This window comes from Staurois parvus, unplaced genomic scaffold (assembly GCF_062004578.1).
Source record: "Staurois parvus isolate SC_StPar_1 unplaced genomic scaffold, SC_StPar_1.0 ptg003091l, whole genome shotgun sequence".
Classification (NCBI taxonomy): Eukaryota; Metazoa; Chordata; class Amphibia; order Anura; family Ranidae; genus Staurois; species Staurois parvus.
This window is the reverse complement of record NW_028320887.1, coordinates 1-23974: the sequence shown is the minus strand read 5'-3', so window position 1 is coordinate 23974 and position 23974 is coordinate 1. Positions and strand designations below refer to the sequence as shown.

At 49.6% G+C, this 23974-nt stretch overlaps 1 protein-coding gene across 2 annotated transcripts in view; it reads left to right on the top strand.

The window, feature by feature from the left end:
• The window catches only part of PROSER3 (proline and serine rich 3), a 34055-nt gene extending 11453 nt beyond the window's left edge, over nt 1-22602 (top strand). For both annotated transcript variants that reach the window (XM_089667201.1, XM_089667202.1), the window contains 9 exons: nt 39-175; nt 1411-1469; nt 8205-8293; nt 11408-11514; nt 11599-11795; nt 14549-15046; nt 18130-18268; nt 21017-21098; nt 22428-22602. In XM_089667201.1, the coding sequence (XP_089523327.1) occupies nt 39-175; nt 1411-1469; nt 8205-8293; nt 11408-11514; nt 11599-11795; nt 14549-15046; nt 18130-18268; nt 21017-21098; nt 22428-22491 (1372 nt within the window). In that variant the 3' untranslated portion in view covers nt 22492-22602. The remainder of the gene's footprint in view (nt 1-38; nt 176-1410; nt 1470-8204; nt 8294-11407; nt 11515-11598; nt 11796-14548; nt 15047-18129; nt 18269-21016; nt 21099-22427) is intronic.
• The last annotated feature ends 1372 nt before the right edge of the window (nt 22603-23974 follow it).

Below are 23974 nucleotides of genomic sequence, written 5' to 3'. Positions count from 1 at the left end.
ATGGTCACACATGGATTTTATTATTTCCATTCTTGCAGGTACATGGCGAGGTTCCGAACTGGGCGCCCCACCAGCCGCCTGGAACGTTCTCCCCCTCAGCCCGCTATGAAGGAATTCTGGTGGCTGCCGACCTCCCCGGACAGTCCAGATGCTCAGAGGTTCCGGCCAGGATCAGGTGACCCCTAAATACTGCGACTTTAACCACTTCCTGTCCGGCCGCTCTATATAAACGGCAGGATGGGGGCAGTCCAGGGGCGGGTAGCCGTTCATAAACAGCACCTGCATTTTCAAGCTGTGCGCGCTCCCTCCGGACACAAAGGAACACCGATCGTCGTACGGGACCTCTGTGTGAGGTCCCGATCATGTGATCCGGACTGGAAGGGGGGGAAAGTGTCCGGACTGGAAGGGGGGGGGGGAAAGTGTCCGGACTGGAAGGGGGGGGGGGAAAGTGTCCGGACTGGAAGGGGGGGAAAGTGTCCGGACTGGAAGGGGGGGAAAGTGTCCGGACTGGAAGGGGGGGAAAGTGTCCGGACGGGAAGGGGGGGGAAAGTGTCCGGACGGGAAGGGGGGGGAAAGTGTCCGGACGGGAAGGGGGTGAAAGCGTCCGGACTGGAAGGGGGGGAGAGCGTCCGGACCGGAAGGGGGGGAGAGCGTCCGGACCGGAAGGGGGGGAAAGCGTCCGGACCGGAAGGGGGAGAAAGCGTCCGGACCGGAAGGGGGGGAAAGCGTCCGGACCGGAAGGGGGGGAAAGCGTCCGGACCGGAAGGGGGGGAAAGCGTCCGGACCGGAAGGGGGGGAAAGCGTCCGGACCGGAAGGGGGTGAAAGCGTCCGGACCGGAAGGGGGGGAAAGCGTCCGGACCGGAAGGGGGGGGGAAAGCGTCCGGACCGGAAGGGGGGGAAAGCGTCCGGACCGGAAGGGGGGGAAAGCGTCCGGACCGGAAGGGGGGGGAAAGCGTCCGGACCGGAAGGGGGGGAAAGCGTCCGGACCGGAAGGGGGGGGGAAAGCGTCCGGACCGGAAGGGGGGGGGAAAGCGTCCGGACCGGAAGGGGGGGGGAAAGCGTCCGGACCGGAAGGGGGGGGGAAAGCGTCCGGACCGGAAGGGGGGGGAAAGCGTCCGGACCGGAAGGGGGGGGGAAAGCGTCCGGACCGGAAGGGGGGGGGAAAGCGTCCGGACCGGAAGGGGGGGAAAGCGTCCGGACCGGAAGGGGGAAAGCGTCCGGACCGGAAGGGGGGGAAAGCGTCCGGACCGGAAGGGGGGGAAAGCGTCCGGACCGGAAGGGGGGGAAAGCGTCCGGACCGGAAGGGGGGGGAAAGCGTCCGGACCGGAAGGGGGGGAAAGCGTCCGGACCGGAAAGGGTTAAATAATGTGAATTCAATCACAGAAATGGTTCCTTTCATTCTCTTGCAGGAATCTCGGCTGCTCTGGGATTTTCCCCGCAGAGTTTGGATATAACTCTTCCTCTGGCGGTAATTTTGGTTCTTTTTAATATTTTTGCATTCAGATACTATTGTGAGCAAACTTCCTGAGTACGCGGCAGTGGGTATATCTTGCTCCTCCGAATTGATATTTCATAGTTTTACCCCCCCCCCCCGGTTCACATCTATGCGGCCGTGCGGGTTGCGTTTTGCGCGGGCACAAGAGCCTATTCATTTGAATGGACTCCCGTGCCCCCGGACACACAGGGAAGAAGTCCCGGCACTTTTTTGGAAAACACAGCCCGCACAAGATCCTCAATTTCCAGTGCAGGAGGCGTGGCATAAGAATTAGTGGCACCACCTGCACATATGTGAACCTAGCCTTAAGCAGGCCATACACGGGTCACATTCAGAAAGATTTTTCGATTGAAAGTCGAAAACGTTCGTTCTGTAATCCGATGTTGCCACCAATGATTTCCAAAATCGGTAATTTTTCACAAATTTTCCAGCATGCTTGATAAACGAAATGGGGAGGAACCACAAAAATCGGCCGGTGACATTGTCCCGCTAACAAAACGAAAATCAGCCGATTGTTATTAGGACCCGTGTATGGCTGGCCTTAGGGTCCCTTTCAGACGGCTGTTCTGTTTTTTTCATCAGTTTAGAGGCGCCTTCCTCTCTTTTCATGTATACTGCACTTAGAGGCGCTTTCCTCACATTTTCATGTATACTGCACTTAGAGGCGCCCTCCTCTCTTTTCATGTATACTGCACTTAGAGGCGCTTTCCTCTCTTTTTCATGTATACTGCACTTAGAGGCGCCTTCCTCTCTTTTCATGTATACTGCACTTAGAGGCGCCTTCCTCTCTTTTTCATATATACTGCACTTAGAGGCGCTTTCCTCTCTTTTTCATATATACTGCACTTAGAGGCGCCTTCCTCTCTTTTTCATATATACTGCACTTAGAGGCGCTTTCCTCTCTTTTTCGTGTTTACTGCACTTAGAGGAGCCTTTCTTCTCTTTTCATGTATACTGCACTTAGAGGCGCCGTCCTCACTTTTCATGTATACTGCACTTAGAGGCGCCCTCCTCACTTTTCATGTATACTGCACTTAGAGGCGCTTTCCTCTCTTTTCATGTATACTGCACTTAGAGGCGCCCTCCTCACTTTTCATGTATACTGCACTTAGAGGCGCCCTCCTCTCTTTTCATGTATACTGCACTTAGAGGCGCCTTCCTCTCTTTTCATGTATACTGCACTTAGAGGCGCCTTCCTCTCTTTTCATGTATACTGCACTTAAAGGCGCCTTCCTCTCTTTTTCATGGATACTGCACTTAGAGGCGCTTTCCTCTCTTTTCATGTATACTGCACTTAGAGGCGCCTTCCTCTCTTTTTCATGTATACTGCACTTAGAGGCGCCTTCCTCTCTTTTCATGTATACTGCACTTAAAGGCGCCTTCCTCTCTTTTTCATGTATACTGCACTTAGAGGCGCCTTCCTCTCTTTTTCATGTATACTGCACTTAGAGGAGCCTTCCTCTCTTTTTCATGTATACTGCACTTAGAGGCGCCTTCCTCTCTTTTCATGTATACTGCACTTAAAGGCGCCTTCCTCTCTTTTTCATGTATACTGCACTTAGAGGCGCCTTCCTCTCTTTTCATGTATACTGCACTTAAAGGCGCCTTCCTCTCTTTTTCATGTATACTGCACTTAGAGGCGCCTTCCTCTCTTTTTCATGTATACTGCACTTAGAGGCGCCTTCCTCTCTTTTCATGTATACTGCACTTAAAGGCGCCTTCCTCTCTTTTTCATGTATACTGCACTTAGAGGCGCCTTCCTCTCTTTTTCATGTATACTGCACTTAGAGGCGCCTTCCTCTCTTTTCATGTATACTGCACTTAAAGGCGCCTTCCTCTCTTTTTCATGTATACTGCACTTAGAGGCGCCTTCCTCTCTTTTTCATGTATACTGCACTTAGAGGAGCCTTCCTCTCTTTTCATGTACAGTTGTGACCAAAATTATTCAACCCCCACTGAAATTGAGTGTTTTGGCCAGTTTGACATTGCTTTTGATCATTCAGTCATCTTGCTTACATTTACATTAAAGAGGCACTTGTAGGTCAGACAAATATAACATAACAGTTATAATGAAATAACCACAAATGTCTTTTCTGTGCTCACAGCATTATCAGTTTTATTCAACCCCCAAGTGACATTCAATCTTAGTACTTAGTACAGCATCCTTTTACAGTTATAACAGCTTTTAAACGTGAAGCATAGCTTGACACAAGTGTCTTGCAGCGATCTACGGGTATCTTCGCCCATTCTTCATGGGCAAAGGCCTCCAGTTCAGTCACATTCTTAGGCTTGCGCACTGCAACTGCTTTCTTTAAGTCCCACCAGAGGTTCTCAATCGGATTTAAGTCTGGTGACTGCGATGGCCACTCCAAAATGTTCCAGCCTTTCCTCTGCAACCATGCTCTAGTGGACTTGGAGGTATGCTTGGGATCATTGTCCTGTTGAAAGGTCCAACGTCTCCCAAGCCTCAGGTGTGTGACGGACTGTATCACGTTTCCATCCAATATCTCCTGGTACTGAAGAGAATTCATGGTACCTTGCACACGCTGAAGCTTCCCTGTACCTGCAGAAGCAAAACAGCCCCAAAGCATGATTGACCCTCCACCATGCTTCACAGTAGGCAAGGTGTTCTTTTCATCAAAGGCCTTGTTCTTCCTCCTCCAAACATAGCGTTGATCCATGGGCCCAAACAGTTCTAATTTTGTTTCATCAGTCCACAGAACACTATCCCACAACTTTTGTGGTTTGTCCACATGGCTTTTGGCATACTCTTCTTATTCTTTGGAGACAGCAAGGGGGTACGCCTGGGAGTTCTGGCACGGAGGCCTTCATTACGCAGTGTGCGTCTTATTGTCTGGGCTGAAACTTCTGTACCCACATCTGACAAATCTTTTCTCAGTTCCTCAGCAGTCACACGGGGACTTCTCTCCACTCTACGCTTCAGGTAGCGCACAGCAGTCGAAGTCAGCATCTTCTTTCTGCCACGACCAGGTAGCGTTTCAACAGTGCCCTTTGCCTTGAATTTGCGAATGATGCTTCCTAAGGTGTCTCTTGGTATGTTTAACATCTTTGCAATCTTCTTATAGCCATTGCCCTTCCTGTGAAGAGAAATCACCTCTTCTCTTGTCTTCCTGGACCATTCTCTTGCCTTCACCATGTTTGTAACCACACCAGTAAATGTCTAGAAGGAGCTGAGTATCACAGTCATTTTAAAGCTGCCTAATTGGTGCTTATTATGCTTGATTGCTGCTCGGTGACATCCACAGGTGTTTTCAATACCTGATGGAAAGCACCTGTATGAACCTCTGTTCTTCAGAGTGGTAGTCTTTAAGGGGTTGAATAATTGTGGCAATGAAGAAACCACATAAGAACCATTTACTACTGTATTACATAAACAATTGATGTCATTTTAGTTGCATTTGGGTAGTTACAACGTCCTTGTAGGATTTGATTCTGAATACAATTCCAAATGTACACTATAGTCCCTAAACCCCTTTACAGCATTGGGGGTTGAATAATTTTGGTCACAACTGTATACTGCACTTAGAGGCGCCTTCCTCTCTTTTTCATGTATACTGCACTTAGAGGCGCCTTCCTCTCTTTTTCATGTATACTGCAGTTAGAGGCGCTTTCCTCTCTTTTTCATGTATACTGCACTTAGAGGAGCCTTCCTCACATTTTCATGTATACTGCACTTAGAGGCACCTTCCTCACTTTTTCATGTATACTGCACTTAGAGGCGCTTTCCTCTCTTTTTCATGTATACTGCACTTAGAGGCGCCTTCTTCTCTTTTCATGTATACTGCACTTAGAGGCGCCCTCCTCTCTTTTTCATGTATACTGCACTTAGAGGCGCCTTCCTCTCTTTTTCATGTATACTGCACTTAGAGGCGCCTTCCTCTCTTTTTCATGTATACTGCACTTAGAGGCGCCTTCCTCTCTTTTTCATGTATACTGCACTTAGAGGCGCTTTCCTCTCGTTTTCATGTATACTGCACTTAGAGGCGCCTTCTTCTCTTTTCATGTATACTGCACTTAGAGGCGCCCTCCTCTCTTTTTCATGTATACTGCACTTAGAGGCGCCTTCCTCTCTTTTTCATGTATACTGCACTTAGAGGAGCCTTCCTCACATTTTCATGTATACTGCACTTAGAGGCGCCTTTCTTCTCTTTTCATGTATACTGCACTTAGAGGCGCTTTCCTCTCTTTTTCATGTATACTGCACTTAGAGGCGCCTTCTTCTCTTTTCATGTATACTGCACTTAGAGGCGCCCTCCTCTCTTTTTCATGTATACTGCACTTAGAGGCGCCTTCCTCTCTTTTTCATGTATACTGCACTTAGAGGAGCCTTCCTCACATTTTCATGTATACTGCACTTAGAGGCGCCTTTCTTCTCTTTTCATGTATACTGCACTTAGAGGCGCCTTCCTCTCTTTTCATGTATACTGCACTTAGAGGCGCTTTCCTCACTTTTTCACGTATACTGCACTTAGAGGCGCCTTCTTCTCTTTTCATGTATACTGCACTTAGAGGCGCCTTCTTCTCTTTTCATGTATACTGCACTTAGAGGAGCCTTCTTCTCTTTTCATGTATACTGCACTTAGAGGCGCCTTCTTCTCTTTTCATGTATACTGCACTTAGAGGAGCCCTCTTCACTTTTTCATGTATACTGCACTTAGAGGCGCTTTCCTCTCTTTTCATGTATACTGCACTTAGAGGCGCCTTCCTCACTTTTTCACGTATACTGCACTTAGAGGTGCCTTCCTCTCTTTTTCATGTATGCTGCACTTAGAGGCGCCTTCCTCTCTTTTCATGTATACTGCACTTAAAGGCGCCTTCCTCTCTTTTTCATGGATACTGCACTTAGAGGCGCTTTCCTCTCTTTTCATGTATACTGCACTTAGAGGCGCCTTCCTCTCTTTTTCATGTATACTGCACTTAGAGGCGCCTTCCTCTCTTTTCATGTATACTGCACTTAAAGGCGCCTTCCTCTCTTTTTCATGTATACTGCACTTAGAGGCGCCTTCCTCTCTTTTTCATGTATACTGCACTTAGAGGAGCCTTCCTCTCTTTTCATGTATACTGCACTTAGAGGCGCCTTCCTCTCTTTTTCATGTATACTGCACTTAGAGGCGCCTTCCTCTCTTTTTCATGTATACTGCACTTAGAGGAGCCTTCCTCACATTTTCATGTATACTGCACTTAGAGGCGCCTTCCTCACTTTTTCATGTATACTGCACTTAGAGGCGCCTTCCTCTCTTTTTCATGTATACTGCACTTAGAGGCGCTTTCCTCTCTTTTTCATGTATACTGCACTTAGAGGCGCCTTCTTCTCTTTTCATGTATACTGCACTTAGAGGCGCCCTCCTCTCTTTTTCATGTATACTGCACTTAGAGGCGCCTTCCTCTCTTTTTCATGTATACTGCACTTAGAGGCGCCTTCCTCTCTTTTTCATGTATACTGCACTTAGAGGCGCCTTCCTCTCTTTTTCATGTATACTGCACTTAGAGGCGCTTTCCTCTCGTTTTCATGTATACTGCACTTAGAGGCGCCTTCTTCTCTTTTCATGTATACTGCACTTAGAGGCGCCCTCCTCTCTTTTTCATGTATACTGCACTTAGAGGCGCCTTCCTCTCTTTTTCATGTATACTGCACTTAGAGGAGCCTTCCTCACATTTTCATGTATACTGCACTTAGAGGCGCCTTTCTTCTCTTTTCATGTATACTGCACTTAGAGGCGCTTTCCTCTCTTTTTCATGTATACTGCACTTAGAGGCGCCTTCTTCTCTTTTCATGTATACTGCACTTAGAGGCGCCCTCCTCTCTTTTTCATGTATACTGCACTTAGAGGCGCCTTCCTCTCTTTTTCACGTATACTGAACTTAGAGGAGCATTCCTCACATTTTCATGTATACTGCACTTAGAGGCGCCTTTCTTCTCTTTTCATGTATACTGCACTTAGAGGCGCCTTCCTCTCTTTTCATGTATACTGCACTTAGAGGAGCCTTCCTCACATTTTCATGTATACTGCACTTAGAGGCGCCTTTCTTCTCTTTTCATGTATACTGCACTTAGAGGCGCTTTCCTCTCTTTTCATGTATACTGCACTTAGAGGCGCCTTCCTCACTTTTTCACGTATACTGCACTTAGAGGTGCCTTCCTCTCTTTTTCATGTATGCTGCACTTAGAGGCGCCTTCCTCTCTTTTCATGTATACTACACTTAGAGGCGCTTTCCTCACTTTTTCACGTATACTGCACTTAGAGGCGCCTTCCTCACTTTTTCACGTATACTGCACTTAGAGGTGCCTTCCTCTCTTTTTCATGTATACTGCACTTAGAGGCGCCTTCCTCTCTTTTCATGTATACTACACTTAGAGGCGCCTTCCTCTCTTTTTCATGTATACTGCATTAGAGCCTTGCTTCCACTCTAAGAAGAGCTGCCTCAGTGTTACTGCTCCCATCCATCCATCCATGCATCCCTGATATCCATCTGGCACCTTTATCCGACAGCTACACTGGTTGGGCTCTAACAAGTGTGCCCTATATAATATACATTTTTTATGTGTTCGGAGGGTAGAGGGAACATTTTTAGGACTAGTTAGGTTTATCCCGGGATTCTACTTTAATTCTCTCAGCAGATCAGCTCCTTGCTCTTAATAGTGACTCTTTTTTTTTTTTTTCTTTTTAATCTTCCTTTTTCTTGAAGGAGGGGTCCCTGAATGACTCCAGAGTACATCCGGAGGATGTGGATATCATTGGCTTGCAAGAGCGAGCAAGAAAGCTCATCCTCCAGAGGTGAGTGCCACCATAGGGATTGAATAAACCTTTCATGATACCCAATGGATATAAAAGTGGATTCTGTAATTTGACTATTTTCACATACAGCGGTTAAATGGTTAGCACTTCCTCCTGGCAGTACTCGGGTCCTTGGTTCGAATCCGAGCCATGACACCACCTGCCTGGAGTTTGCATGCTCTCCCTGTGCCTGCGTGTGTTTCCTCCGGGTACTTCGATTTCCTCCCACACTCCAAAGACATGCTGGTAGGTTAACCATTTCAAGTCCGGAAACTTCCCCCCCTTCCAGACTAGGCCAATTTTCAGCGCCATCACACTTTGAATGACAATTGCGCGGTCATGCAACACTGTACCCATATGAATTTTTTAGCATTTTTTGAGACAGATAAAGCTTTATTGTGATGGTATTTATTCACCGCTGGGATTTTTATTTTTTTGCTATGTAAATGAAAAAGTCCAAAAATGTTGAAAAAAAAAATTTTCTTATAAAATTTTGCAAATAAATAATCTTTTTTCATAAATTTTGGCCAAAATGTATCATCTTTTTAGTGAAAAAAAAATAACCCAAATTAGTTTATAACCAAAAATTAAAATTTTTCTAAATTTTTTTTACATTTTTATTTAATTTTTTTTATTATTTAGGTTTTTTTTTTTACATTCTGTCACCCTAGCAGTACAGTGTCACCATAGTGACACTGTACTACTTGTGGGGGGTGATGAAGATTTTTCTTTTCTTTTTTTACACTGATTGTTTTTACACCTATAAAGTCTGTAAAAGCAATCATTTCTCCTTCTCTCTGGCTGCATTCCTGCAGCCATTGAGAAATACTGTGTGAGCTGTGATTGGTCACAGCTTGTCACATGGTACAAGGCTGTTGTGAATAGCCCTGTACCATGTGACCTCTGTGATCATTCACAGATTTCACACGTAGTAAGCAATGATGTCAGGAAGTGACATCTTGCTTACTACTCTGCATGTGATCACCTATTGACCAATCAGCGATTTATTTATTTCAGGTACTTATATAGCGCTGTCAATTTACGCAGCACTTTACATATATATTGTACATTCACATCAGTCCCTAACCCTCAAGGGGCGTACAATCTAAGGTCCCTAACCCTCAAGGGGCGTACAATCTAAGGTCCCTAACCCTCAAGGGGCGTACAATCTAAGGTCCCTAACTCACATTCATACATACACATACTAGGGACAATTTAGACAGGAGCCAATTCACCTCCCAGCATGTCTTTGGAGTGTGGGAGGAAACCGGAGTACCTGGAGGAAACCCACGCAGGTACAGGGAGAACATGCAAACTCCAGGCAGGTGGTGCCGTGATCACATGATCGGGACCTCACACAGAGGTCCTGTACGGCAGTCAGTGTTCAGCTGTGTCCGGATCGCGGTGCCGCGCCCGCACAGGCAGTGAATGCGGGTGACGTTTAGAAACGTCAACCCGCTTCGGCAGTGCTCCTGTCCAGCTGTTTTATAGACATGGGCCGGACGGGAAATGGTTAATTGGATCCTGTCTAAATTGTTCCTAGTATGTGTATGTATGAATGTGAGTTAGGGGCCTTAGATTGTACGCTCCTCGGGGGCGGGGACTGATGTGAATGTACAATATATATGTAAAGCGCTGCGCATATTGATGGCGCTATATAAGTACCTGTAATATTACAGTGGCTAATGACCTGTTGGATTTGTTGTGTTTGGACAGATAATGAAAACATGAATATATAATGACATCATAAATATTGATTGGCTGTTGTACATTATTATTATACAGTATTTATAAAGCGCCAATAGTTGGCTCAGCGCTGTACATTACAAAGGGGGACAGAACATGTGACAGAACAATACCAATACAATGCAAAACATGAGGGGATCGAGGGCCCTGCTCTTTGGAGCTTACAATCTAGGAGGGAGGGGATGGTGGCACAGGAGGAGATAGCTGTGGGGGATGGGGTGGTAGGAAGAGTGGAGGTGGTTGGCAAGCTAGCAGGGGGTGGGGTAGGCTTCCCTGAAGAGATGGGTTTCAGGGTGCGCCTAAAGGAGAGGAGAGTAGGTGATAATCTGATGGGTTGGGGCAGGGAGTTCCAGAGGATGGATGACTCCCTGGAGAAGTCCTGGAGGCGGGCATGGGAGGAGGAGACCAGGGAACTAGAGAGAAGGAGGTGTTGTGAGGAGCGGAGTGTGCGTGTTGGGTGGTACTTGGATATTAGGTTAGTGATGTAGTTCGGGGCAGTATGGTGGACAGCTTTGTACGTCAGTGTTAGGATTTTGAATTTGATCCGTTGCGCAATCGGAAGCCAGTGGAGGGATTGGCAGAGGGGGGTGGAGGACACTGAGTGGAGGCCAGTGGAGGGATTGGCAGAGAGGGGTGGAGGACACTGAGTGGAGGCTAGTGGAGGGATTGGCAGAGAGGGGTGGAGGTCAGTGGAGGAAATGGCAGAGGGGGGTGGAGGACACTGAGTGGAGGGATTGGCAGAGAGGGGTGGAGGACACTGAGTGGAGGTCAGTGGAGGGATTGGCAAAGAGGGGTGGAGAACACTGAATGGAGGCTAGTGGAGGGATTGGCAGAGAGGGGTGGAGGTCAGTGGAGGAAATGGCAGAGGGGGGTGGAGGACACTGAGTGGAGGGATTGGCAGAGAGGGGTGGAGGACACTGAGTGGAGGGATTGGCAGAGGGGGGTGGAGGACACTGAGTGGAGGCCAGTGGAGGGATTGGCAGAGGGGGGTGGAGGACACTGAGTGGAGGCCAGTGGAGGGATTGGCAGAGGGGGGTGGAGGACACTGAGTGGAGGCCAGTGGAGGGATTGGCAGAGGGGGGTGGAGGACACTGAGTGGAGGCCAGTGGAGGGATTGGCAGAGGGGGGTGGAGGACACTGAGTGGAGGCCAGTGGAGGGATTGGCAGAGAGGGGTGGAGGACACTGAGTGGAGGCCAGTGGAGGGATTGGCAGAGAGGGGTGGAGGACACTGAGTGGAGGCCAGTGGAGGGATTGGCAGAGGGGGGTGTTGGAAATGGAGCGGTTGGAAATATCATTGTTATAACTATGTAATATGAATGTAGTGGCCTTTTGGGGTCCACAGTAATTACTTATGTTTCTCTGGCAAGTGAGTCGTCCGTCGGTTCTGGGGGTTACGTGAGCTCAGAAGGGGTGGGATCGTCTCCATCATCCGTGAGCGATGTCAGCGGGATCAGACCGCCTTCACTGGACAGAGGTAATGAGACCCCCAGATACATCACATTATAATCTCATTCATGGTATAAGTGGTATTGGTGGATCTTCTTACTTGCCGTGGCAGCTCCCGTTGTGCCAGTTCCACGGACGCCTGTCGCCTTGGCCACCCCATCTGTGAGGACCCACGTTACTGTCCCCCCCGAGGAGGATATTTTATACCAGTGGCGACTACGCAGAAAGATGGAGCAGGCCCGAGAAGGAACTCTGCCCCTGAGCACACGCAAGCGCTCCCCATCTCCACCCATCCGGATCCCCAGACAGGTAATAGCTTGTGATCCGAGGGCCTGCTTTGTGTAGGGCCACTGATGGTAAGGTGCAGGCAGTACACCATAGTCAAGGCCTGGGGCCCACAAGGTTAGCAGGGAAAATGGGCCTGGCAGGGGCTGCCTGTGGGTGGCCATGTTGCAGCATCCTTTCAATAGGAGGTACTGTATTTTGGCTCCATAAAACGCACCTAGGTTTTAGAGGAGGAAAACAAGAAAAAAAATATCCTGAACCAATGGACTGCGGACATTGTACAGGGGATGACCAGAGACTGCAGACATAGTACAGGAGATGACCAGAGACTGCGGACATAGTACAGGAGATGACCAGAGACTGCGGACATAGTACAGGCGATGACCAGAGACTGTAGACATAGTACAGGAGATGACCAGAGACTGTGGACATAGTACAGGCGATGACCAGAGACTGTAGACACAGTACAGGGGATGACCAGAGACTGCGGACACAGTACAGGGGATGACCAGAGACTGCGGACACAGTACAGGGGATGACCAGAGACTGCGGACACAGTACAGGGGATGACCAGAGACTGCGGACACAGTACAGGGGATGACCAGAGACTGCGGACACAGTACAGGGGATGACCAGAGACTGCGGACACAGTACAGGGGATGACCAGAGACTGCGGACACAGTACAGGGGATGACCAGAGACTGCGGACACAGTACAGGGGATGACCAGAGACTGCGGACATTGATATAGTGAATGCGGGGTCTGGGGAGAGCGGATATAGTGAATGCGGGGTCCGGGGAGAGCGGATATAGTGAATGCGGGGTCCGGGGAGAGCGGATATAGTGAATGCGGGGTCCGGGGAGAGCGGATATAGTGAATGCGGGGTCCGGGGAGAGCGGATATAGTGAATGCGGGGTCCGGGGAGAGCGGATATAGTGAATGCGGGGTCCGGGGAGAGCGGATATAGTGAATGCGGGGTCCGGGGAGAGCGGATATAGTGAATGCGGGGTCCGGGGAGAGCGGATATAGTGAATGCGGGGTCCGGGGAGAGCGGATATAGTGAATGCGGGGTCCGGGGAGAGCGGATATAGTGAATGCGGGGTCCGGGGAGAGCGGATATAGTGAATGCGGGGTCCGGGGAGAGCGGATATAGTGAATGCGGGGTCCGGGGAGAGCGGATATAGTGAATGCGGGGTCCGGGGAGAGCGGATATAGTGAATGCGGGGTCCGGGGAGAGCGGATATAGTGAATGCGGGGTCCGGAGGGAGCGGATATAGTGAATGCGGGGTCCGGGGAGAGCGGATATAGTGAATGCGGGGTCCGGGGAGAGCGGATATAGTGAATGCGGGGTCCGGGGAGACCGGATGTAGTGAATGCGGGGTCCGGGGAGACCGGATGTAGTGAATGCGGGGTCCGGGGAGAGCGGATATAGTGAATGCGGGGTCCGGGGAGAGCGGATATAGTGAATGCGGGGTCCAGGGAGAGCGGATATAGTGAATGCGGGGTCCGGGGAGAGCGGATATAGTGAATGCGGGGTCCAGGGAGAGCGGATATAGTGAATGCGGGGTCCGGGGAGAGCGGATATAGTGAATGCGGGGTCCGGGGAGAGCGGATATAGTGAATGCGGGGTCTGGGGTTTAGTAACATAAAACATTTTGTTTATAGATTTAAAAAAAAAAAAACCATTTATAAATTTTTATTTTTTTTTTTTTCCTTTCCCTCTGTTCTCAGCTGCATAAGGAGCTTGGAGAGGTGGGGGTGTAGAATCAGCAGCACACTGATCTTCCCAGTGAATGGTAATGCAGGGAAGTGTGTCAGCTCAGGTCTTGAGAAAAAAAAAATGATATCCCTTTTTCTTTCCTTTCCCTCTTTTCTTTTTTTCTTTCTTATCGCATAATAACTGTTCTCAGCTGCATAAGGGGCTTGGAAAGGTGGGAGCATAGAAACAGCTGCACACTGATCTTCCCAGTGAATTGCAATGCAGGGATGTGTCAATACAGATCTTGAGAAAAAAAATGATATCCTTCTTTCTTTCAATCCCCTCTTTCTTTTCTTTCATTTCCTTTTCTTCTTTTCTTTCATTTCCTTTTTTTCTTTTCTTTCTTTTACTTTTATCTTTTCTTTCTTTCTTTCTTTCTTTCTTTCTTTCTTTCTTATCTCTGTTCTCAGCTGCATAAAAAGCTTGGAGAGGTGGGGGTGGAGGGGCAGCAGCACACTGACCTTCCCAGTGAATGGTAATGCAGGGAAGTGTGTAGGCACAGGTCTTGAGAAAAAAAAAATGATATCCCTCTTTCTTTTCTTTCCTTTCCCTATTTTCTTTCTTATCACATAATCTCTGTTCTCAGCTGCATAAGGAGCTTGGAGAGGTGGGGGTGGAGAAGCAGCAGCATACTGATCTTCCCAGTGAATGGCAAAACAGGCAGATGTGTCAGCACAAGTCTTGACCATTGGAGGACAGGCAAGCTGTTCTCCTAGCACAGAGGGAAAACCAGTGACGCTGTGATGCCTAGTGTGGTCAGTTTGCAATGGGAAGGCAGGGGGAACAGGCAGAAACACCAGGTATTTCACATAGGAAGCAGCACAAAGAAGTATTTGGTACAACAGACACATATCAGGAATATGAATTTTTAGGGTCCCATATTCATTAGGTTGGCCACATAGTCTGACTGCACAGTCTGTCAGGACGGATTTGAACCTGCAGGAGGACGTCTTCTTGTTTTTTTGTCGGTTTCTTTTCTTTGCTGTTTGTTTGATATTTCATATCATTTGCCTATTAGGTTTTGCCGACAGTGGATTCTTCTGCGCTAGTTTTCCAAGTTCCCCCGCCAGCCGAGAGCTCGCATCTTGCAGCGCATACACAACCTCCGACCGCCTGTTGCAGCCACGTCCCGCTGGCCAGTCCACATATAGCTCCTCATTCCGGCGCCGTCCCTCCGCACCTCCATCTTCAGTGTGACGTCCTGCCCTGCGTCCACAGCAAACAGCCGGGTCCATGTGCAGCCCGAAAACCAGAGAGGGAAGCGGTAAGAGCAGCGGCCGTGCCTGCGGCCTCCTCCCCCCCGCCACACGAAACAAGACAGTTAATAGAGCCAGCAGAGAAGCATCAGACTGTACGTCAGCAACTGCCACTTAGGAGATCTCAGAGGAAGCCGGACAGACCAGTGGAGAAAAAAGTCAAATCTAAAGGGGACAAGAGACCATCAGATAAAAACAGATCTGCCAGAGCTCTGGAAGGCCCTCCTCCTCCGTCACCGGTTCACCGAGCCATGGAGCAGGTCAGATGTCCTATGTAAACCAATTAGAACTGCTTACTACATATAATAAAGGAGGAGTATGGGATTAAAGAAAAAACAAAAAAAAAAAAAACCCTATATGCTCACCTCCATGCCGCAGCATCTGTGTGGTGCCGCCACCGCAGCATCTGTGTGGTGCCGCCACCGCAGCATCTATGTGATGCTGCGATGGTCCCACGTTGGCTCTAAGACCAAGAGCTGAGTGATCACATGACCATTGATTGCATACTTCTTGGTCTGCTCCGAGCAGAGAGCTGTGACTATCAGTCTCCACTCTGCTCCTCCAGTGCTCACTGAATCATCAGTAGGGGGCGGGAGAAGCTGGCAGCCTTGTGCAGAGAGGCGGAGCCAGCTGTCAATCGGGCAGAGCGGGGTGGATCCTGACAATGTTGTTGGGATGCTTCCCGAGCCTGGAGTGGCTCTGCCTTGTCATCTGATAGCAGGCAATAACAAATAAGTATTTGCTATCTAGGACTATAGTAATGAAAGAAATGCTGAGCACATGGTAAGGGCAATTGGTTTGAGTACCAATGACCTGAAAATAAGTTTGCGTTTGCCGACTATTTAACCGCCTCCCGCCTGCCATATAGTCCAATGACGGGCGCAAGGTGGTTCTCTCGTTCTGATAAGACGTCATATGACGTCCTCCCATTTTCACCGCGTATGCGCGGCTCCGGGTGTGTCCCTCCCCTCCCTCGGACACAGCGGATCACCGATCCGTGGAAAGAGCCGAAGATGTCGGCTCTGTCATGTGATCAGTTGTGTCCAATCACAGCTGATCGCATGCAAACAGGGAAATGCTGGTTATAGGCAGTTCTCTCCTCTCGAGCTGTCACGCTGACAGAGGAGAGGAGAGCCGGTAATCAGCATTCCGCGGAGGGGACATGTACACTGATCATCAGGGCACCGATGATCAGTGTGCCCTGATGATCTGTGTAGCCCCAGCAGTGCCACCTGTCAGTGTCCATCAGTGCCACCTGTCAGTGTCCATCAGTGCCACCTGTCAGTGTCCATCAGTGCCACCTGTCAGTGTCCATCAGTGCCACCTGTCAGTGTCCATCAGTGCCACCTCTCAGTGTCCATCAGTGCCAGCTCTCAGTGCTCATCCATGCCACCTGCCAGTGCACATCAATGCCACATATCAGTGCTCATCTGAGCTGCCTTTCAGTGTCACCTGTCAGTGCCGCCTATCGGTGCCATATGAGTGCTGCCTTTCAGTGCCCATCAGTGATGCTTGTCAGTGCCCATCAGTGCCACCTATCAGTGTCCATCAGTGCAGCCTCATTAGCGCACATCAGTGAAGGAGAAAAATCACTTATTTACAAAATTGTAAAGAAAAACTTTTTGTTTAGCAAAAAATAAAAAACCCCGAAGTGATTAAATACCACCAAAATAAAGCTCTATCTGTCACAAAAAAAATGATAAAAATTTCATATGGGAACAGTGTTGCATGACCGCGCAATTGTCATTTAAAGTGCAACAGCGCTGAGAGCTGGAAATTGGCCTGGACTGGAAGGGGGTAGAAGTGCCCGGTAGGCAGGAAGGGGGTAGAAGTGCCCGGTAGGCAGGAAGGGGGTAGAAGTGCCCTGTAGGCAGGAAGGGGGTAGAAGTGCCCTGTAGGCAGGAGGGGGGTAGAAGTGCCCTGTAGGCAGGAGGGGGTAGAAGTGCCCTGTAGGCGGGAAGGGGGTAGAAGTGCCCTGTAGGCGGGAAGGGGGTAGAAGTGCCCTGTAGGCGGGAAGGGGGTAGAAGTGCCCTGTAGGCGGGAAGGGGGTAGAAGTGCCCTGTAGGCAGGAAGGGGGTAGAAGTGCCCTGTAGGCGGGAAGGGGGTAGAAGTGCCCGGTGGGCAGGAAGGGGGTAGAAGTGCCCTGTAGGCAGGAAGGGGGTAGAAGTGCCCTGTAGGCAGGAAGGGGGTAGAAGTGCCCTGTAGGCAGGAAGGGGGTAGAAGTGCCGGTGGGCGGGAAGGGGGTAGAAGTGCCCGGTGGGCGGGAAGGGGGTAGAAGTGCCCTGTAGGCAGGAAGGGGGTAGAAGTGCCCTGTAGGCAGGAAGGGGGTAGAAGTGCCCTGTAGGCGGGAAGGGGGTAGAAGTGCCCTGTAGGCGGGAAGGGGGTAGAAGTGCCCTGTAGGCGGGAAGGGGGTAGAAGCGCCCGGTAGGCGGGAAGGGGGTAGAAGCGTCCGGTAGGCGGGAAGGGGGTAGAAGCGTCCTGTAGGCGGGAAGGGGGTAGAAGCGCCCGGTAGGCGGGAAGGGGGTAGAAGCGCCCTGTAGGCGGGAAGGGGGTAGAAGCGCCCTGTAGGCGGGAAGGGGGTAGAAGCGCCCTGTAGGCGGGAAGGGGGTAGAAGCGCCCGGTAGGCGGGAAGGGGGTAGAAGCGCCCTGTAGGCGGGAAGGGGGTAGAAGCGCCCTGTAGGCGGGAAGGGGGTAGAAGCGCCCTGTAGGCGGGAAGGGGGTAGAAGCGCCCTGTAGGCGGGAAGGGGGTAGAAGCGCCCTGTAGGCGGGAAGGGGGTAGAAGCGCCCTGTAGGCGGGAAGGGGGTAGAAGCGCCCTGTAGGCGGGAAGGGGGTAGAAGCGCCCTGTAGGCGGGAAGGGGGTAGAAGTGTCCTGTAGGCAGGAAGGGGGTAGAAGCGCCAGGTGGGCAGGAAGGGGTAGAAGTGTCCTGTAGGCAGGAAGGGGGTAGAAGTGCCCGGTAGGCAGGAAGGGGGTAGAAGCGCCCGGTAGGCAAGGGGTTAAAGAAAACTCACCGTCCAATCACAGATTAGAAGCACATCCCACGGCCATTGAAATCCAGTTAGATAAGATGAACAGGTCAGAACTATATTGCTGAGTATCTGTCTCCCCTCATCTCTGTCTCGGTGACACGCCAATGCACAGGGTGTCGCCAGGAGAAAAGAAACGAGAGGAAACCTTCATGTGAACGCAATGTGTTGCGGTGTTTGTTTTTCGTTTTGGGGTTTTTTACCTTTTCTGGACCTGCTACCTCATTTTCAATGTCTGAGGTGGGGGGGGGGGGGGGGGTTCCACTTCCAGTAATCAGTCACCCATTCCTGTTTTTTGTTTTCTGTATCTGTCATCAGGTGATATCTGAGCGACTATTCTCTCCTCTGCAATCTCCGAAGCTGAAGCCCAAAAAGAGATCCAGCACGCCCCCTGCAGATCAGAAGGAGGAATTACAGCCTATAGAAATCGCTGCTCATCTTCTAGAGGAGGCGGAAGGTAGGGAGGGGGGTGGTTGTGAGCCAAACAAATATCGACTGAATGAAAGAAAGGCATGCGATACAAAAAAAACAAAACGAACATATACTCATCTGGATGGCTGCGGCTGCCCGCGTCGACTCAACGCCGGGAACTGAGCGATCAAAGACCTAGGATAGCTCAATTCATGAGTATCAGTCACCACTCTGTGCTCTGCCCCTCCAGCCCTCACTGGAGTGCCAGGCTGTACAGGAGGTGGGAGCGGCTGGCTCAGGCTCTGAGTGATGCACTGAAAGGCTGAGGCAGCTGCCAGTCAGACATATGGATGGATCCTGACATTATTGTCGGGATCTCTGCAGATTCTGGACTGGCTCTGTGACGTTCGCTGACAGTGGACTTTAGCCCACTATCTGTTGAATCCGAGGCGCAGGATTACAGAACTAATTGCGCTCCTGTGACCTACAGGGGAAACTTGGCCAAAAAAGCTTTGGCCATACTTCTCCTTTGTAAAGTAGAACTTCGCTCTCTCAATTAATTTTTTTTTACATTCCTTCAGGTGCTTCCTGGTTTCCAGGCCTAGGCACATGATATCATACATCCCAGGAGTCTTCATTAGGGGAGGAGGGGTTTTCTCAGCTAAGCACACTCTCCTGCCTGAGCTAAGAGTAGATGGATTCCAGGAAGTGAATGCCACATAAGTCATCTGCCCTTACTCAAGATGGCTGTGGTCATAGATGCGAAGGATGGGGGGGGGGGGGCTGGGGGTGTTTTGGAGTGATTTCTCAGCCCCTCCTCCAAAAGGGAGGAGGGGCTTTCTCAGCTAAGCACACTCTCCTGCTTGAGCTAGGAGTAGATGGATTCCAGGAAGTGGATGCCACATAAGTCATCTGCCCTTACCCAAGATGGCTGTGGTCATAGATGCTAAGGATGGGGGGGAGGGGTGTTTTGGAGTGATTTCTCAGCAAAATAAATCATGGTGATATGGATGGATGGGGGAGATTGCGTTGACGAATATAAATGAAGTAAATAGCGTCTTTGATTTATGGTGCTTGGATGTACATTTTTTTGCAGGTAAAAAAAAATGTGCATTGATTATTTTTGTCTACAGGAGCCTGGAAAGCATTGCATCAGTGATCAGTAGATTGCTGGTGCCATGCGGGTCTCCTGCAGACCTGTCAGAATATCTTCTTGCTGTATGGGGTGTGCGGGATGTAAGGGGTGTAATGGGTGGTGTACAGGAAGTAAGGGGATGTATTGGGTGTACGGGATGTAAGGGGTGGTGTACTGGATGTAAGGGGTGGTGTACTGGATGTAAGGGGTGGTGTACTGGATGTAAGGGGTGGTGTACGGGATGTAAGGGGTGGTGTACGGGATGTAAGGGGTGGTGTACGGGATGTAAGGGGTGGTGTACGGGATGTAAGGGGTGTACGGGATGTAAGGGGTGTACGGGATGTAAGGGGTGTACGGGATGTAAGGGGTGTACGGGGTGTAATGGGTGGTGTATGGGGTGTAATGGGTATACGGGATGTAAGAGGTATAAGGGATGTAATGGGTATATGGGATGTAATGGGTATATGGGATGTAATGGGTAGATGGGATGTAATGGGTATACGGGATGCAATGGATATACGGGATGTAAGAGGTATAAGGGATGTAATGGGTATACGGGATGTAAGAGGTATAAGGGATGTAATGGGTATACCGGATGTAATGGGTATATGGCATGTAATGGGTATACGGGATGCAATGGATATACGGGATGTAAGAGGTATAAGGGATGTAATGGGTATAAGGGATGTAATGGGTATAAGGGATGTAATGGGTATAAGGGATGTAATGGATATACGGGATGTAATGGATATACGGGATGCAATGGATATACGGGATGCAATGGATATACGGGATGCAATGGATATACGGGATGCAATGGATATACGGGATGTAATGGATATACGGGATGCAATGGATATACGGGATGCAATGGATATACGGGATGTAAGAGGTATAAGGGATGTAATGGGTATACGGGATGCAATGGATATACGGGATGTAATGGGTATAAGGGATGTAATGGGTATAAGGGATGCAATGGATATACGGGATGTAATGGGTATAAGGGATGTAATGGGTATAAGGGATGTAATGGGTATAAGGGATGTAATGGGTATAAGGGATGTAATGGATATACGGGATGTAATGGGTATAAGGGATGTAAGGGGCGTGCGAGATGTAAGGGGCGTAGGGGGGGCGTACGGGGGATGTATGGGGGATGCATGGGGCGTACGGGATGTAAAGGGTGTACGGGATGTAAGGGGCATACAGGATGTAAGGGGCGTACGGGATGTACGGTCAAGCAGATATTCTGACAGGAAGCTTCAATGAACTACCGCAGAGCTCCACAGCGCCGTTGTAATTCATTGAAAACTACAACCCTACAGCCGCTAAGGCTGCTGGGACTTGAAGTTTATTCATTCACGAACGTCCGTGAATAAATGACGTGGCCACGCTGTATTCAGGTTCGACAGATAGTACGGGGAGAAGTCTCCTCATACTATCTGTCAGAGGGAGGGGGGGTGGCGGCTACGTCACCTAAAAACGGGTGAACATGTAACATGCTCCCAAAGGTGAACGTACCCTTTAAGTAACTCCTATAGTGACATTACTAAAGCACGCGGCCACACGGCATCCGTTGCTTCACAGATATTTAGCGCACCAATAGGCTGCTGTTCTTGGAAACATCATTCCCAACTCTCACAAATTGTATTTCAGATTCAGATGGAACAGAGTTCAGGGACGACCCTTTGCTTCAAGTTTTGCGGGGACAGCGACAGTCTCTGCGATCCAGACTCTGGTAACGATAACATTTATTATTTACAGATCGATTTTTATTAATCCATTATATTGCATATTTGTAAAAAAAAAAAAAAAAAAAAAAAAACTGTCTTTGGCTTTTATTTGGTACACTTCCGCTCTGGGAACCACAGTGCCACAAGTGGGTGATCCAGGGTCAGGATAAATGGCATGCAGTATCTGGCGAGCAGATCAAAATGCTGAAGCGGAGGGTACTGATAGAGGAGGGACTAAATACCCTCCCAGCAGCCAGTATCAGGTGGAGACTGATTACTGGGATCTGCTGGGAGACATCTACTGGTGGATAATGGAACTACAATCTTCTGCTCTGGGAACCACACTGCCGCAAGTGGGTGATCTAGGGTCAGGATAAATGGCATGCAGTATCTGGCGAGCAGATCAAAATGCTGAAGCGGAGGGTACTGATAGAGGAGGGAACTAATACCCTCCCAGCAGCCAGCATCAGGTGGAGACTGATTACTGGGATCTGCTGGGAGACATCTACTGGTGGATAATGGAACTACAATCTTCCGCTCTGGGAACCACACTGCCACAAGTGGGTGATCCAGGGTCAGGATAAATGGCAAGCAGTATCATGCTAGCAGAGCAAAATGCTGATGCGGGAGGGTACTGATAGAGGAGGGACTATATACCTTGCCAGCAGCCAGCGGAAACTGATTACTGGGATCTGCTGGGAGACATCTGCTGGTGGACACTGGAACTACAATCTTCCGCTCTGGGAACCACAGTGCCACAAGTGGGTGATCCAGGGTCAGGATAAATGGCAAGCAGAGCAAAATGCTGAAGCGGGACGGTACTGATGGAGGAGGGACTAAATACCATCCCAGCAGCCAGCATCAGGTAGAGACTGATTACTAGGATCTGCTGGCTGCTGGACACCAGAACTACAACCTTCTGCTTTGGGAACCACAATGCCACCAGCGGGTGATTCAGGTCCTGGCCCAAGTTGAACGAAAGATGACATGGTTCGATTGAAACATTTGAACGCTCATGGGCTTTATGTACTGAATGGTACCTTCCAATGTCTATGATGGTTCATTGTTGGCCTTCTTATACATACATGAGACCCTCCCAAACGCTTGATCTACATAGGGACGCAACTTGGCATGGATCAACCCCCCCTTTCCAATTATTTCTTGCGGAAGATCTTGTGGCTGGGTTGGGGTCCAGGGCCGGATGGCTCAGTCCTTTTTTATGTTGTCTTGAAAACTTTCAATAAAACTTCTTGAAACCGAAAAAGGACAGAGCTGTGTGTTGTGAAAGTGGCTGCCTATTGCGTCACTAAAATCTGTTTATATTTCCATTACAGGGAAGTGGATTTCCGACTGGCAGAGATGGAGGGTGAGAACAGCGACAACCAGTCACATCCCTAATGGCCGACTTCCTCTTACCACGGAGTTTTATTTATCATTGTATGTCCAACTCTCTGCTATTTATTCAGATTTCTATTTTCTTAATCCGCTCATTAAAATAAATCAGGAAAAGATGGCGCTGAGCTTGTCCTGGGTCATGGGGAGGTCTCCTCTTCCTGGGCCGGAACAGATTTCCATACATGAGAGAGATGGAGAGAGAGAGAGAGATGGGGAGGGGGAGAGAGAGAGAGAGAGAGAGAGATGGGGAGGGGGAGAGAGAGAGAGATGGGGAGAGAGAGATGGGGGGGGGAGATGGGGGGGTGGGGGGAGATGGAGTGAGAGAGATGGGGTGAGTGAGAGAGATGGAGTGAGTGAGAGATGGGGAGAGGTGGGGAGAGAGAGAGGTGGGGAGAGAGAGAGGTGGGGAGAGAGAGATGTGGAGAGTGAGAGATGTGGAGAGTGAGAGAGGAGAGATGGAGAGAGAGAGATGGGGGGGTGGGGGGAGATGGAGTGAGAGAGATGGAGTGAGTGAGAGAGATGGAGTGAGTGAGAGAGGTGGGGAGAGAGAGAGGTGGGGAGAGAGAGAGGTGGAGAGTGAGAGATAGATGAAGAGATGGGGAGAGAGAGAGAGATGGGGAGAGTGAGAGATAGATGAAGAGATGGGGATAGAGAGAGAGATGGGGAGAGAGAGATAGATGAAGAGATGGGGGTAGAGAGAGATGTGGAGAGAGAGAGATGCGGGGAGAGAGAGAGATAGATGAAGAGATGGGGGGGGGAGAGAGAGAGAGAGAGATGGATGGAGAGAGGTAATAGAGATGGATAATGGATGGACTTGAAGTGGACCTGTCATTTTGCACACATTGCAGTTGATTTTGTTGACCGTTCTAACATAAAGTTAAAAGAGAAGTATGGACTTTAAAAAAAAAAAAAAAAAAACATCCATATTCGCATCTATGCTGGAGAGGTCCCATGTCAACGCTAAGACCAAGAACTGAGCGATCAAATAACTGCTGATCGCACAGTTCTCAGTTTGCTCAGGGTGGAGAGCGGTGACTGCCGGTCACCGCTCTCCACTCTGCTCCTCCAGTGCTCACTAGAGGGGGCGGGCACAGCTGGCTCCAGCTTTCAGCCTTGTGCTGAGAGGCGTAACCAACTGTCAATCAGGCAGCCGGGTGTCTTAGCAGCCTGGAGTGACTGCCCCATCAGCTGATAGCAGACAGTAGCCGACTGTCAGCTGACTCGGGGTCACAGGAGAATAGGAGTAGGTTGCGCTTCTATTACCCACAACAGAAGCACGGCCAGAAAATCTTTGGCCATACTCGTCTTCTAAGTTCCACTCATCCAAAAAAGAATGTTCTAGAACTGGAGAGTGCAGAGAAGAACAAACTGATAAGAGGCATGGAGGAGCTCAACTATGAGAAATGATTGGCTGAACTGAGAAGAGGTGATTTAAAGGGGGCAATCTAATCACAGTGTATAAAGAGAGATTTTTAAACTCTGCATA